The following is a 15,293-nucleotide window of genomic DNA, read 5'->3' as shown; positions in this document are numbered from 1 at the left end:
CTGTGCAATCTTTCATCTATATTTACAGTAACATCTAGGTTTTAAAATCAAATATTTCTTTTTCAAAACATGTGACTTGGGATAGTATTCAGTTTATTTCTTCCACAGATGCCTCCTTTATCCTTGAAGTTTTGTTTCCTTGGGTTTTCTAAACCCTTTATTTCATAACACATGTCCTTTAGGTTGAATACAAAATAATTTCCAACACTAATATGCATATCATATTGTCATTTATTAAAATAAGTTACAAGAACCAAACCTACTTTCCCATTTAATTGAAAGAAGACATAGGCACATTTTTGCATTCTGCCTTTCCATTTCAAAGCTTTATATAATGTGATGTACTGTATCCATTCTTTTTTTTTCTTTTTTTTTTTCTTTGAAGTAAGAGAATAAAAAATGCAGTTACTACAGAAAAGCAGTATCTGCAGTAGAAAACGAAGCACAGCAAGTATGAGTAGCTTCATGGCTGTAAAGTGACTGAACATGAAGATCCTCAGTGTCACTATATTTTCAAGACTCTTGTCTTCCTGAAGTCTTCTTGACATTTGTCAGTAATAATAAACCACTGCTGTTTTGTAAGCTGTGCAATGAAGTAAAGCTTCCTGAAAACAATAAAAAGGCTTGATTCTGAAAAATTATTTTAAAATCAACAAAAATTATAGCTCAGACAATCTGCTGTCTGTCTTGATATGCCTGCAGCTTCTCAGACACTTCCTCTAGTGCTCAGTTGTTAAGGGCAATAAAATAGATGGCTATAAGGTTTGTTTTATTTACAGTCTTTCTCATTGCTGCATTTTCAAAAAACAATCTGCTTTCTAGATGAAGTCAACACATGCTTGAAACAGAGATTCCTAAACATATTAGACTTCTGCCAAGATCTGGCATCTTCCCAAATAATCTCAACAACCCTAATTTCTTAGAAAAAGTTGGATCAGGTGATACCCAGGGATGAGGAGCAGAAGGTGATGGTCTCTCCCATGTTTTGCAGATTGTCTTGAAAGGATGCTGGGGATAGAAATGGCCCATCAAAGAATAACTTTGAAAGAAAGCCTCAGTTCTTTGTATAAAGTCTATTCCTAACTTAAACCCACACATTTTCTTACTTAACCTGAGCTCTTGGGGCAGAAAGATTGATCTCTGAAGGATGTTCTACTACTGAGATGACATTACAGGTTTAAATATCTTGGTGTTCAGATTTAACTAATTAGATTCCCTAGAATTATATGTTATAATCCAGGAAAACCAGAGTTCTTCCCTTTGCTTTTCCCAGGCAGATAAACTGAACTCCAAGCACACTGCATGAAGAGGGATGTGCAATTAGATCTCATAAAAATAACTTTGAATTTATTCAAAAACTGGGAAAGTTTTGTGTCCTTGGCAGAAGTGTTTATTTGACTTTCAGAAACTTTGGCAAACTGAAAAATTCTTGTATCTATCTAAATGTTGTATAAGAGGCACTACTTTTCTCTCCCTTTTTTTAATCTTCAATAGTCCACTCTTCCTTGATTTTGAAGCCTCAGAGATTGGGATGATAACCACAGACATAATGCTCCTTTAAATCAATTCCTATTTGAATAAGAGCACCTTTGACAGAAAAAAAGCATTCAGTCTCAAAAATGCTCAGCAAAGAAAATCTGTGACCTTCCTTGGTAAATTGTAGCAGATCAACCACTCTCACTTCTAAAAATTATGCCTTATGATGTACCACAGCTTGTCCAACTTCAACTTCCAGTTATTAGTTCCTGCCATGTCATCTGAGGGCATTTATTCAGCATCCAGGCTTGCTGTGGTACAACAGAGACCACCACTTTCTCTTTGTTTATTGGCTGGGGTTTTTTTCCTCTCCCACATGTTTGTGGAATGTCTGGTCCGGGGGCTGACCGCGTTTCCCTTCCCGGCTGCAGACGCGGCACTGCACAAACGCAGCCGGCAAATTCCAACCCCAGCCTCACCTCGGGGCTCCCGTGGGCACAAGGCTTGCCCAGAGCCTCCAGCCTCAGCACCCTGCTCTGCAGCCCTCTCGTGCTCCTGCATGCCTGGATAGGCTCACACATTTTCAGAGAAAAGAAGGTGCTTGTAAATCATTTGGGACAGTGCCTGGCTGTGGAGGTGGGATGCAGAGGAATACCACAGCTCATGGGACTGTTGTCGCACTGCCCGTGAAGTTGTCCCTAAAGTTTTGGGACACAATAGGACTCAAAACTGAATGTTTGATATAAATGTAAAAGCCAGCTAGAAGAATTATGAGCTCGATGAACAGTGCTTGATGTTCAACATGGCAGATACAATTTAGGGGGTGCGGGCATATGCATTTATTTTATCTGTATGGCGTTGCTCTTCAATGAAATGTGAACACATAGTGGTGTTTGCAACACCTGATCTTTTTTTTCCATAATATTTCTGAAATCACCCTGACAATACTTTCTTCCCTGGATATTTCCTCCCTGGTTTGTAACAAAACAGCTATCTCCAAAATACCGGGAAAGTGCTGAATGCAGGTGATCATGTAAGAAAAAGGATATATTTTGTGGATAGAGCTTCAAGGTATGAGGTCACTGAGTCCTGGAGGGCAGCTATGGCTTCACACTTACAGGACTCTTCATCAGTTACAAGACTGCTCGTTATGGCTCCTAAGAGAGAAAACAGCATTTACTATATTTACTACAATTATTGAACATTTAAATCCCAAGAAAATGCTTGATCCTCTGGAAGGAGTCAAACCCACGATGTGAGACTACAGCAAACACTGCAAGCCAGGTGGGAAGGAGGAGCAGCAGTGAACAGGGGCTGGTGTGTAGCCAGAGACCTGAGTGTCATAGTCCAGGACAGGCAAAAGAGAACTCAACTTGAACCAAGAAGGAAGCAGAGCAGGATGTTCCTCACCTGCACACCTGGAACCTCTACATTCTTTAAATTAGACCATTACTGAGAAAAAATAAAAATAAAAAAGGGCCTGGCAGCAGAGACCACCCAGCCTCCCCATCAACTTTAATTGTGTCGCCCCACAAGTACTCTTGGTTTCTAACATTTGAGACTTGCATGCATAGGGAATATCTTTCTTGATTCAAGAGGATGGACACAAATCCATTCAAATGTCACATGAATATAGATGGAGCTAATGATGCCATTCAAATAGGCCCAAGTGAATTTATAATCTAGCAGAAGATCACAGCAATCTAACCGGAGGAGCCAGTTAGTATCACAGAGGAGTTACCAGTCTCTTCAGAAAGGGAGGAATCATTGCTATACTCCACAGTGCTTCCATTGAATCTGTTCCTAAGTCTTGACCTCAGTCTTCCAAACTTACAGGGGATCAGCCTCAGCTGTCCTTAACAATTCCTTTTTCTCCATAATTCACAGGAAAAAACAGCAATGATGACAATTTCACTGCAGTATAATAATGTCAAGCATCAATAGATGGCTGTGAGTTCTTAGCTGCATGAGAGGCAATTTAACCTCACCTACCCCATAAAGTAAATAAGTCAAGGCTGCACCACTTCACTGAAGGCTGAGAACAAATGTATCAACAGCTACAGCAGCACAGGTACTGTAGTGAGTGAGTTCACCATCCACATCTGAGACTGGAATAATAAGCTTCCAAAAGCAAAGCCTTCTTAAAAGAGAGCTTACAAATACATTTGCAATAAGTTATCAAGATGTACTACCTGTGTATAATACCCATCTCTTAATAAATGGGCTTTTTACATTACTTGCAAGGGTAACAATAGCCTATTCATAAATTTTGTTTTCTCTAGATATATAAATGCATAGCTGATCAATGTCAAACAAGGTGTGTGAGCATTGGAACAGTAAGAAAATAGAAATATTATACCTAAGTACATTTCCCTTTTTTCCTGAACTGTTTTAGCTTTTTGTTTTGTTTTGGTTTTTTTCTTTTAGCAGTCATGCCATTATTACTCCCATTGTGCAACAAAACTGCAAAATCTATGAGGTTGCAGATTTGGCAGTGCAGAAGCTCATTTGTCTTAAAGCCAAGGTTGAAATTTGTGTCTCCTTGATTCCACTGAGGCTGTATTTGTTCAGCTCCCCTCTTTGGAACATTCCACTGGCTTTATGGTCAATGTACAAAGAAGAGCTGTTCAAGAGTCAACTGGAGGAAGGCCAGTTCAGAACATCACACCAACATGGTTGGTTTCCAACCAACTGCCAGTTAAATTTTATGTCTGCATTTAAATTCTCCAATGACAAATACAGATCTTCCTTGGATTTTGTCTGTTTTAACAAACTTATTTTCCCAACCATCTCTCTGGCAATTGTCCAAGGGTGTTCTGAATTCTTCTACAGTCATTCTGTGAAATTAAGAGTCTTCCAGTATTTGATATTCAAAATTTGGGGTATTCCTGTTGCCACTGGGATGCCCAACAAGTCACACAAAACATGTTAAAGCTGTGTTTTTACACTGCCTTTGTGGTAAACTCCAGATCAACAAGAAACTATTTTTGCAGATGGTGTGTGTCTATATCCACCTATTTTATAACTGTGCTCTTACACAGCACCTTCAGCCACTTGATGTGATGGCAGGTTACTGCCACTCTGAATAGGGGTACAGCTAGGCAGCTCTTGAGGTCCCTTCCTACCCAACTTAACTTTGGATTCTACATCAAACTGTGGAGAGGTTCTGCCAACATTGGATCCCAGTATTGCCCATCTCAAAACAGTTGGTGAGTTCATTCTTGCCTCACTCAGCTTAGAGGAGACACCAAGAATACATGGTTTAGCATTGCAGCAGTTCAAACCTGGGTATTGTTCCCCTGGGGACCCCCCAGCCATTCTCCAAATGAAGGTAGGCAATGGAGAGGCAAGTGCCCCAGAACCCTGCCCTGCCAACACCCCTAATTATTCCCATTTCAGGAATGCAGATTATATTTTTAAATACAGTGAGTCCTTCAAGGTATGATGACAGATAAGAGACAACATTAAACTAGTTTTAAATACAGTAACTGCTATAACTAAAGAAGAAGGAAGAGATATAAAGAAGAGGCATAAAAGAATGAAAAGCAATTATACTTCCTGAGAGCTTGTGAGTTGAAAGACCATTTCTCAAACAGATTAAAAATGTTTAACACATTAAAAAGAGGTGCTTCAATAAATAAACATATTCAGAAAAATCCCCGAACATTAAGTTATTACTTGAGCATGTTTTGTCATCTGAATTGAAGATAAAGCCTTCATAGCAGTCACAAGTCTGTGATCCACTCACACAGAGCTGCTGGCAGTCATAGGTTCCTGGTGCACACACACCAGTTCACACAACATGTGCTTTGGAGAAGCAGTTACCCAAAACCAAGACAACATTTCTTAATGCTTCCCAATGGCAATGCTTTTCCATGCTGGGAGCCTATCCTCTATGAATCTTATCAGGAACTGCTGAGATGTGGAACTGATCTCATCTTGGAGCAGCAATTGTATTACTGGGGATTAATACATTAATTAATGCAAGAGATACCTCAGACCTTGCTCCCTCTGACCCAGCTGTGTAACCCCACCAGATGTGAGATGCCACATCAGCTCCAAAGGCACACTAGGAAAGGTTTCCAGTACACAATAACTTTACAGTAAGGAGACTGGGAAGGAAATAAACACTTCTGAAATTTTTATATTTTTACTGCAACATAAAGTCACTGAGAAGCTAAAGAAAGGAACGGCAAGATGAAATTCAGCCTGGAGGGGAGGACATCACCTCAAAACTGTCTTGCATGGTGGTAGACACATTCCACAGTGCTGCAAAGTGTGTGACTAACTCCAGCTCTTCTCAACAATTTGTCAGTTCTGGGTTTGCTGAATATTACATAAATCAGGGAAGGCCTTATTTATAAGTTGACAAAGACTGCATGGTGAGTATTTACTAACATTGTTACATATAAAGTTCTTTGTATCTCTGACATTTACTCAAGTGGGCAAGGCAGAGTGACATAGAACTTCTCTTTACCCCCGAGTGCAGGTGAAAGCTCCTCAGGCAGATACAAATATATTCACATGCTAACAAGAGCCACTGCAATACATGCACTTAGCTGGGGAGGGCATGGCTGGAAAGGGATCTGCAATCTGCTCTTACTTGAGCACGTCCTCCTGTCTGGGTTGGGGGAGTAGCCCTGGTGGCATCACAGGAGCAGAGCTGGTGAGCCCTGCTGCAGACCTGCCAGGCACACACAGCTGAGGGAGGCATTCCAGAGAGAATATCAATCCATATCCAAACTTTAGAGCTGGTCACAGTGATTCCCATGTTCCCATTCGTAAATGTATCTTAATTTGCATTCAAACCAGGATGTTTTTACTGCATGTCAGTGTGCTGTTAACCAGAGCAGGGTGCACAGAGTGTGTTTTTATCTGGCTATCAACGTCACAAAATTAGTGTGAAATTTTGGAATACTGGCAATGCTTTTTTGCAGCTGTAACAGATGGCAAAAGGAATGGAACGGCAAATGAAGTTACAAAACAATTATCCAACAAAATTTCAGAGAACAAATATCTTGATTTTAAGAGACTATTTGGCATTAATTCAGCTCTAATTGAGTTGGAGAAGACACTGTTTTATGGAGTGAAAAGACCATGAACAGAAAAGTATATGTGGCTGCTGAAAAAGATGTGACACCCACTGCCAGTTACAAAGTGGGCACTTCATGTGTGAGGCTGCTGTTTTCTGCCAAATTAAACACGTCAATTCTGAAAGGGCAAGCTGAGAAGGAGTTCCTATATTTGGATATCTTTGCAGTAAGAAGGCCCAGTAAGACACAAGAAAAAATAAAGGGTGGAGAAAGAAAGGAAGAGAGGAAGAGAGAGAGAAAAGAGAGCAAGAAAGACAGAAAGAAAGGAGAAGGGAAAGGAAGCAAAGGAAAAGAAGAAAAAATGAAAAGGTAAAAGAAAAGGGGAGAAAGACCGTCTCCCAGACCTAGATTATTTTTGCATCATTTTTTGCACATCTTTGTGAAATAATTGCGACAAAGACCTGGATGGTTGGGAAATCATTAGCAGGATACTGCAAAATGAGATTCAAAAGGGAAAAAAAACCAAGCATGTGAAGAAAATACTTTAAAGTTTGAGTAAGCAGAAGAAGAATCAGTGCTATGAAATAAAGTTTGGGATTAGACTCCCAAAAGGAAGGCCTGACTAAATTTACATTCCATCACATGTTTATTGCCTCTCTGTAATGCCAGCTAAGAGCTAATCCTAAGCACCATATTTACAAAATCAGCTCCTAACCTAGGCAGGAAGAAATACTGAGACCCTCTGGCTTCACCTCTTTGAGATGTGAGACCTGTGACTTACCTTGAGAGATTTGCCCAGGAACTTCCTGGAACTGGAAGCCTAAGTTCAACAGTTTGTCACACAAAATATAGTAAGGAAAGGGATTATAGTGGAAGTGGGGGAAAAAAGGATTTTGCCTAAATAAATCATGAGATGTCCAGAGAAATTCAGAGTGAAGATCAAGCCCTAATCAAGTGAAGATAATATAGAATAGATAACAATTTGTAGATAATGTATACCCTGAGTATCAGCTACATCTATGCTCTTGTTCTCCACAAGAGACCAGCACTGAGAAGGAACATTTCCCTCCATCTTCTAGAGCTTTAAGGCTGGAATACTTTGTAAGGCCCAAAAACATCCACCAGAATGAGCAATCACACTCATGATAGAGACTGCAATCATTCTTCCAGCACAGCCCATGCTCTCCCTCTTCTCATTCCCTTGTGCTGCTTTACTGAAGATTTTCTGACAGAAGTGGTCCACATCACATACTGGATATGGCAATTCATGCTCCCTGGGTGTGAAAATACTGTGAAGTCCTCAAAGAAATGCCAAATGGCATTTTAATTTTAACCAGATACAAGCTGCACACTACTGCAGAAGGGCCAAGGATCTCAAATTACTACTCTACCTATGGAAAAACAAAGTTGCCCTGAGTTTTCAGGAGTTGTACAGAAACTCTGGGATAATTTTGTCAGAAAAATAACATCAATTTGTCAGATTTTTAAAAGCTGCTTGCTTTTAGTGGAACACAATTTTTCTTTGATCAGATCTTACCTGAGCAAGTCTTCTTGTCTGGATTCAGAGTGTATCCTTCATAGCAGCCACAGCTGTAGGATCCATCATTACTCAGACAGACTTGGGCACAGTCATGCCTCCCAGGAGCACACATGTCCATGGCTGTGGGGAGCCATGGTTTAGGAAAGAAACCTGTTAATCCCTCCCAGATACTGTTTGAAATGCTCAACATTTTTTATTAGAATTTCCTTATGATTTAACCAGTGTCCTACTACGTTATTGTATTATGCTGCAGACAAGTGAATTCAGTTATTAATTATTTAATGGAGGAGGCAGATACTGCAAGACATGACTACACCACATCTCATGCAGTTCTGTCTTTCATCAGCAATTCCAACAGTCCCATACATCCCCAGTAAGGATGAAGCTAAAAACCCACATGAGATGAGCAATAACCTGCCCTGTGTCAGACTAAGCAGCTAAACAATGTTTATGGAATTCTGTGAAGACCATAAAATGGTAGATAAATGCCAAACTGCATTTTCTAATCATCAGATTTGAAGAAAAATGCACTGTTACTGTTATTGAAACAAGGAAAAGACTACAGCTGAGTTCTCATTTTAGAGTAACTCACAGAAAACATGTCCATATCTCCATGAGTTTCATATATTCAAGCAGCCTTTAATTCTTACCTGAGCAAGTCTTCTTGTCTGGATTCAAGGTGTAGCCTTCATAGCAGTCACAGACATAGGATCCATTGTTACTCACACAGATCTGGTCACACTCGTGCCTCCCAGATGCACACACGTCCACAGCTTGTTAGGCATGTTAGAGAAACAACTCATTATTAATAACAAACAGGTTGGGATGGAGTGCACAAACCTATTTTTAAATATATATTGATTTGGATCAGCTCAGAAATGTCAATAATAATTGAAGGAATTAGAACAAGTGGTAGGAGAAAATATATAGTGTCAAATATATATTTGAAGAAATGTAGACACTATAGATATTTTGTTTTAGCATCTGGCCCTAATGAATGGATCTGTAGGCACAATAAAAAAGACAGTGATAGAATCAAGCTACATCTCACCATTACTTGCAGCTGAGTTTTATTTATTATTTATTTCTAGAATTCTTATTGAAAAAGATACAGATGTTTGTTGCTTCAACAGAAGCACACACATAGCATCTCAAATCCAAGAATAGTGTTAATTTTTTTTTTCTAGTCGAACTCATTATCCAAAGGAATAATACCTGAGCAGGTTCTCTTGTCTGGATTCAGGATGTATCCTTCATAGCAGTCACAGAGGTGGGATGCCCCGTTACTCACACAGACCTGCTGGCAGCCGTGGGTCCCCAGGGCACACGCATTCCCAGCTGCAAAGGACACGGACAGAGAGCTACTTCAGTCATCCCAGAGGAAAGGAACAGCCATTACTCATTCATGCTCACAGAAGCACATCTTGCACTGTTTGCTGGATTAGTGGTAGTACATGTCAGTGCTGTGTTGCTGTCACAACAAGTTACAGCACTCCTTTGCAGCACTCCATAGCCAGGAGAGAGAGGCCATAAATGGCACAGAAATAACCCATCACCTGAGGTGGCAGCAGAAAAGATGAATTGAAAATGAGATCGTTCAACAAGGAGGGATATTGAGCATTCAGTAACATTACACAGGAAAGGAGAACTCGGCCATGAAAAGCTCTTCTGGCTCTTTGTATGCAGTTCCTTTGTATTGGGAAGGGAAGGGAAGGGAAGGGAAGGGAAGGGAAGGGAAGGGGTTTTACCTGAGATTTTTACTTAGATTTGTAGTTACTAATTAGTATTACTGTGGGTATGGACTACTGGTAAAATCAATCTCCAAAGCACTACTGGTGAGATAAAAAAATCAGAAGCAAGAGTGCTTAAACCTTCTCATGTGTTTCTGAAAACAAGGCAATTTTGTGGCAACAAAATGGCAACATTCCCATTTTCTAAAACAAGGAAGATTTAGAATTCTGCTAGAAAGGCTGACAGAGTTGTCTTGTCTTTACATTTTACATTAACAAAATCTCTGGGTGATCTTTTCAAACATAAGTGAGAAGCTCAGACTCAAATGGTCGGATTTTTGTGGTAGGAAAGTCAAACGTCCACTGACTTGGACAGCTATTCAAGGCTAAGACTTTTCCATCTCTGGGATGGCTTCATGCTGAATAATGCTCTCAGTGCATCAAGAACTTGATCTTAGCCAACTATTTTTCCCCTGAACATTAATTTCCCTGTTTTCAGTTCACCCTGCAAATAAATTAATTGCCTTGGTCAAAGCGAAAGAAAATCCTAATTGTCACTGGTGAGTCCAGATTTCTGACCAAAAAGCACTCTGGAGCTGTAAAGAGACCCAGTTTACCACACTGTCTTAAAAGACCCTCTTAGATTCATAGGAGTCTTTTTAAAGACTGTTTCCTTTACCCTGTTTTTTCATGAATCCCAGATTCTGGCAAATTGCATGCAGGCAACTCAGAGTTCCACTGGAGGTGTACATGTGTGAGCTCTCTGATTTACCCTCCAGCCTTGCAGGGGCGTAATTTCTATGCATCAGCACAATAAACAGTTTATTTGTAAGAACAAGAGATTTTCCTTTGCTGCTAAGAAAGGACTTGGTTTACTGAGGTGGACATGAGTGCTGTGTTCACAGCGCACGTACCTGTCCAGCCAGGTGGGCACTGGTGAGGATCTGGTCACACCAGCAGCACAACGTGGTGTCAAGCCAAACCTCAAGGCATTTCCTATGCCAATTATTGGCAATGTGTCCTGCCTGCAGATGGTCTTACACATTTATTTCATACCTAGAGAAAGAGGTTTTTTCACTTTAAACACACTCAAAAAGTGTGGTGGTAATTTTTAGTAAGGCTCTGAAATAACAAAAGTAACACACTGCCAACCAAGTTCCCAAGGAAGTGGATGTTATTTTAATTCTTTTACAATGTAATTTATACCTATTTTACCTATTATTTGCTGGAGATTTATTTTAAAGTAAAGTTCTTAGAAATTCACTAGAAAAATCTACTTTGCACAAGTTTTTTAATTGTCAGAAAGTTGTCATTTGATTTTTGTGAGAAGGGCTATGTCACAGCTATCTATAGGCAGTTCTAAATAGAGCCTATAGATAGGACCTTTTTTCCTTGTAAATGACAGTAACAGCCCACTCTGGCCTAGCATTGTTTGTGGAGTTCTAGCCTAAACCCAATACATACTGCATTTTTATAAGATCAGCCCGGAAAAACCAAAGCTAATTAATCTCATCCCACAGCTCCTTGTCCAAATCAAGTTGCAGAGAAACAGAGGGAGATGTGAGCCTGGCACATTGGAAAAGCCCAGCAGTGCCTAAGGAGTGAAAGCCTGTCCTGAGATGACCTGCTGCTGCATTTGGGCATTTTATCCTGTACCAGATTGCTCAAGCCAGTACAGTGGTTTACCTGCCACACTGATTATCCTACTCTGAACCTATAGGGAATCCCTTCAGCTCCACATGCCCATCCTCCTTGCTTCCCAGTGAGATGGGAAAAGAAATTAACAGCCTGCACAGCTCTGGTGTGTACCTTCAGTAATTCACTAAATATATGCAGTCAAACCTTGTCCAGATTGCTGTGATTTCTCTTTCTCTCTAATTCTGACCAACTGCACAAGGAGGTCCACTCGAGGCAGGTCTGTCACCTACACTGAGGTCACTATTCAAAACGAAAGGCTGTTACTTGGCCTCCACTGAAACAGAGGGTTGGCTTGTTTGCCCAGTGGGTGGTAAAGGAAATATTTAGATGTGATACACAACACTTCTGAAAAACTTCTTTCTTAAGGAGTGGAACCGCAGCAGCAGTCAAAAGGAGCCAAGTTACACCACTCTCTTGGACTGCTCCCCTTACCACAGAAAGTCTCCCTGAATCTGGATGTCAGCTTTTCGATCACACCATAGGTCTCCACATAGAAGACGTGTTCATCCAGAGGCTCGCTGGCCATCGTCCTCAGGGACTGCATGTCTGCCCGGTCCACCCCGACCGCGTAGATCTCGATGCCGGCTGTCCGCGCGCTTGCCGCCACGTCTTGAACCTGGTCTTGTGGCCGTCCATCCGTCACAACAATGACCACCTTGGGGATGTTGAAGGTTGCTGGCCGGGTGCCCATTTCCTCGGTGAAGACTTCTTCCATGGCAGTTTGGATGGCAAGGCCGGTCATCGTGCCAGCAGACAAGGGCTCGATGCGAGACACAGCCTCCTTCAGAGAGGCTTTGTCAAAGTAGGTCCGGAGGGGAAACTCCACCTTGACAGTGCTGGCGTAGTTCATGACCGCCACACGCGTCGTTCTTTCACCGACATCCAGGGTATCGATCATTTCTGACAGGAAGATTTTCACCTTCTCAAACTCTTCAGGCCGGACGCTGCGGGAGCTGTCTACGATGAAGACGAGGTCTAGAGGCCGGTTCTTACAGGCAGTGTCTGCCAAGATGGAAGGAAAATGCTTCAGTCATCTCCTACATGGGACAGGAGCTCTCACCCAAGGGCAGCGAGTGCTGTCATGGCAAACTACTCCTGCCAGATAATGCTGGTTGATTCGTTATGAAGAGGCTTCAAGTTATAGTGAATAACATATTAGAGAATCGTAAATATTAATTTTGACAAGTTATAAATAACTGGGTTTTTTTAAGCATTAATAGATAGGTGCACATTTGAGCCCTCAAAATTGTCTAACTATCCTTGAAACAGAGGGTGGTGGTTTTCATGTAACAGCCAACAAAGAGATGAAACAATTATATATAAATGTATTTACTGTTTATTTACATAAAGCTTGAATTCCAGTTTTTATAAGATAAAGAAATAAAATGGCAAAACATCTGACTAGATCATATAGGGAATGGATCAGTTTTTTTGATAGTAACAACATAAAGTGCTAATTAGGAATTATTTCTTGTTTGTAAATCACAATCCAAAATACACAACAAGAACAAATAAAGGCCAACAAGGAAAAAGACACAAATGATGTTGTAGAAAGGCTTCTTTGGAAATTGTTGTTTTTTATGGCTTGTAGAGCAGAGAGAAAAGTGAAATATATATAGTGAAAAAAGTGAAATTTATATTTTTACATATAAAATTACTTCATGAATTACTCATGAAGTAATTTTATATGTAAAAATAAACATTTGCACACACATTTCCAAAATTCCTCACTGCCATGTAAATCTAGACGGAAGCAGAAAAGCCGTAGCTTAGATCAGAGACAAGCATCACTTCTAGGAAGACAAAAATCAATCAAGACAGTGACAGCAGGCAACTGAAATGCCCCCTCCCTGTCCTGACAGACGGTACCATGTACTTAATTTATACCATCAAGGTTGCATTTGCAGCTGAAAAATGGACAACCCAAAACAAGAGTATTTCTATAAAAGAGACATCCTGGCTCACCAGTGAATTAAATAGCAAAATCTGAGGTGTTCAAAATCTGAGTTTGAATTCACAACTTGAGGGCTGTTTTGGGAACTTGACACATCTCTCCTGGCTACTATCAAGTTGACTTTTATTACTCCATTCCAGTTTAAATTTAAAAAATCTTCACAAGTATCTTAAAAGTAGAGGTGAAAACAGCACTTTTTTTCCCCCCCAAGGCATTAGAAACCTTTTTTCTCTGATTCAAGTGAAAACAGAGGAAAAAAATGAAAGTGCACAAATTCCCTCAGGAAGCACAGCAGCATAGTTGATTTTGCCTTTGGATGGAGTAATAGACAAGATGAATCTAGGATCCCACCCAGGTATGTTCTATATAATTCTATATTCATCCTGTAATTCAGTTTCGCCTTTGGGAAGCTGAAAAAACATGAAGAAATGTTAGTGCATGCAAAGAAAGAAAGAAAAGAAAGAAAAAAGATCCAGTGCAGTGTTTGTAGGTAGAAAACTTCCCTTTTTTAGACTGTCCTTCCGCGAGTGTGAAATGAAGATGTTTCGAGCAATGGGCAGAGGCAGGGAAGAGCCACGCGGTTTAGCGGAGCGGCAGCGGGGCAGCAGCGAGGGGCGCGGAGCGGTACCTGCGGAGCGGCCGCCGGGGCGCGGCTGCCGGCGCGGGCGGAGCGCGGGGCCCCGCGGGGCCGCGGGCAGCGGCAGCAGCGCCAGCGCCAGGCAGCAGCCCAGCACGCCAACCCGCCCCATGGTGCTGCCGTCGGCCCCGCGCCCTCCGCGCCGCCTTTAAAGCTGCCGGGACCGGCAAGGGGGACGGGACACCGAGGGGGCATCGGCCGCCCCCGCCGCCTCCTCCCCAGGGCGGGCCGGTGGCCCTCGCTCCCCCGCCCCGACGGGCGCTCAGCCCTGGGGAGAGGGAGGGGGGCGAGGATCAGAGCTCCTCGTTGGGAATGTGCGGCTGGGCCGGGCTAGGGCTCGATCCTGGGCGCAGGGAGAGCTGAGACACCGTTCTTCCTTCCAGGCTAATTAATTGTGCATCTCAGTCTCCGGGGCAGCAGTTGCGAAGAATGGGAGAAAAGCTCCTAGTATGATCACCGAGGCACAAGAACTGCCCGCTCTGTTGCCAAATTTGGCCAAGGACATTTTGGCCAGTTCCTGCCGGAAGCTGCAGTGAGCTTTTGGGAAAGCTCAAAGGCACAAAGGCACCCTGATCTCCAGCACAGGGCTTTCGAAGATGCCTTTGCCAAATCTGCATCCTGTTTTACTGCAGGATCATCTTCTCTCCCACCACCTCCATCAGGGGAACATGAAGGTTTGATTTAGAAGAGGAACCACCAAGCCCCCAGCTGTACAGGATCAGGCAGGCAGTGGCTCACTTCGGCAAGTTCTACCACGAGAGCACGGAAGAGGACACCATCACATTCCCAAAGGCTGCAAACAGTAGCAGGGAAGAGGGACCACCACCCTTCCAGCAGGAGAAAGCCACAGGGCAGAGCTCCAGGGCAGTAGAATGGCTTTTCTCTCTCAGAACACTACAGCTTTTTTGAGCAAGAGCACGTGCACACACACCCCAGACAAATTTCAGGCAGTGCCTGCTGCTGTCAAATACTGCTCACACACATGGTCAGCCACCCACTTGGACAGTCTCAAGGAACAGCCCTTGGCAGGAGCTCTTTGCCCCCTCATGGTCAGACACACACACGCTCCCTCACTGCAGAGGGAGCCAGAGCAGAGCGTGTGCTGGAATGTTTCCGCAGCACCCAGTTTCAGCTGTTTCTCAAACCACACGAAACCACAGTGGTCTTTTACACACCCCCACCCCTCCAGAGTCACACTGAAGCAGTCTGTGGCAGTATCTAAAGA

General features: G+C 42.2%; 1 protein-coding gene across 1 annotated transcript; it reads right to left on the bottom strand.

Annotated features, from left to right (window-relative positions):
* Positions 1-208: 208 nt before the first annotated feature.
* MATN3 (matrilin 3) lies at positions 209-14,532 on the bottom strand. Its single transcript, XM_041420920.1, has 7 exons — positions 14,060-14,532; positions 11,910-12,479; positions 9,265-9,387; positions 8,700-8,822; positions 8,047-8,169; positions 2,526-2,633; positions 209-722 (listed from the first exon to the last, which is right to left on the bottom strand). Exons 1-7 carry the CDS (start codon positions 14,178-14,180, stop codon positions 667-669), a joined length of 1,224 nt encoding a protein of 407 aa, XP_041276854.1. The 5' UTR covers positions 14,181-14,532; the 3' UTR covers positions 209-666.
* Between the last annotated feature and the right edge of the window lie 761 nt (positions 14,533-15,293).

This window comes from Onychostruthus taczanowskii, unplaced genomic scaffold (assembly GCF_017590055.1).
Source record: "Onychostruthus taczanowskii isolate IOZ18803 unplaced genomic scaffold, ASM1759005v1 scaffold11, whole genome shotgun sequence".
NCBI lineage: Eukaryota > Metazoa > Chordata > Aves > Passeriformes > Passeridae > Onychostruthus > Onychostruthus taczanowskii.
The sequence above is the reverse complement of the archived record's forward strand: the minus strand, read 5'-3'. Positions and strand labels throughout refer to the sequence as shown.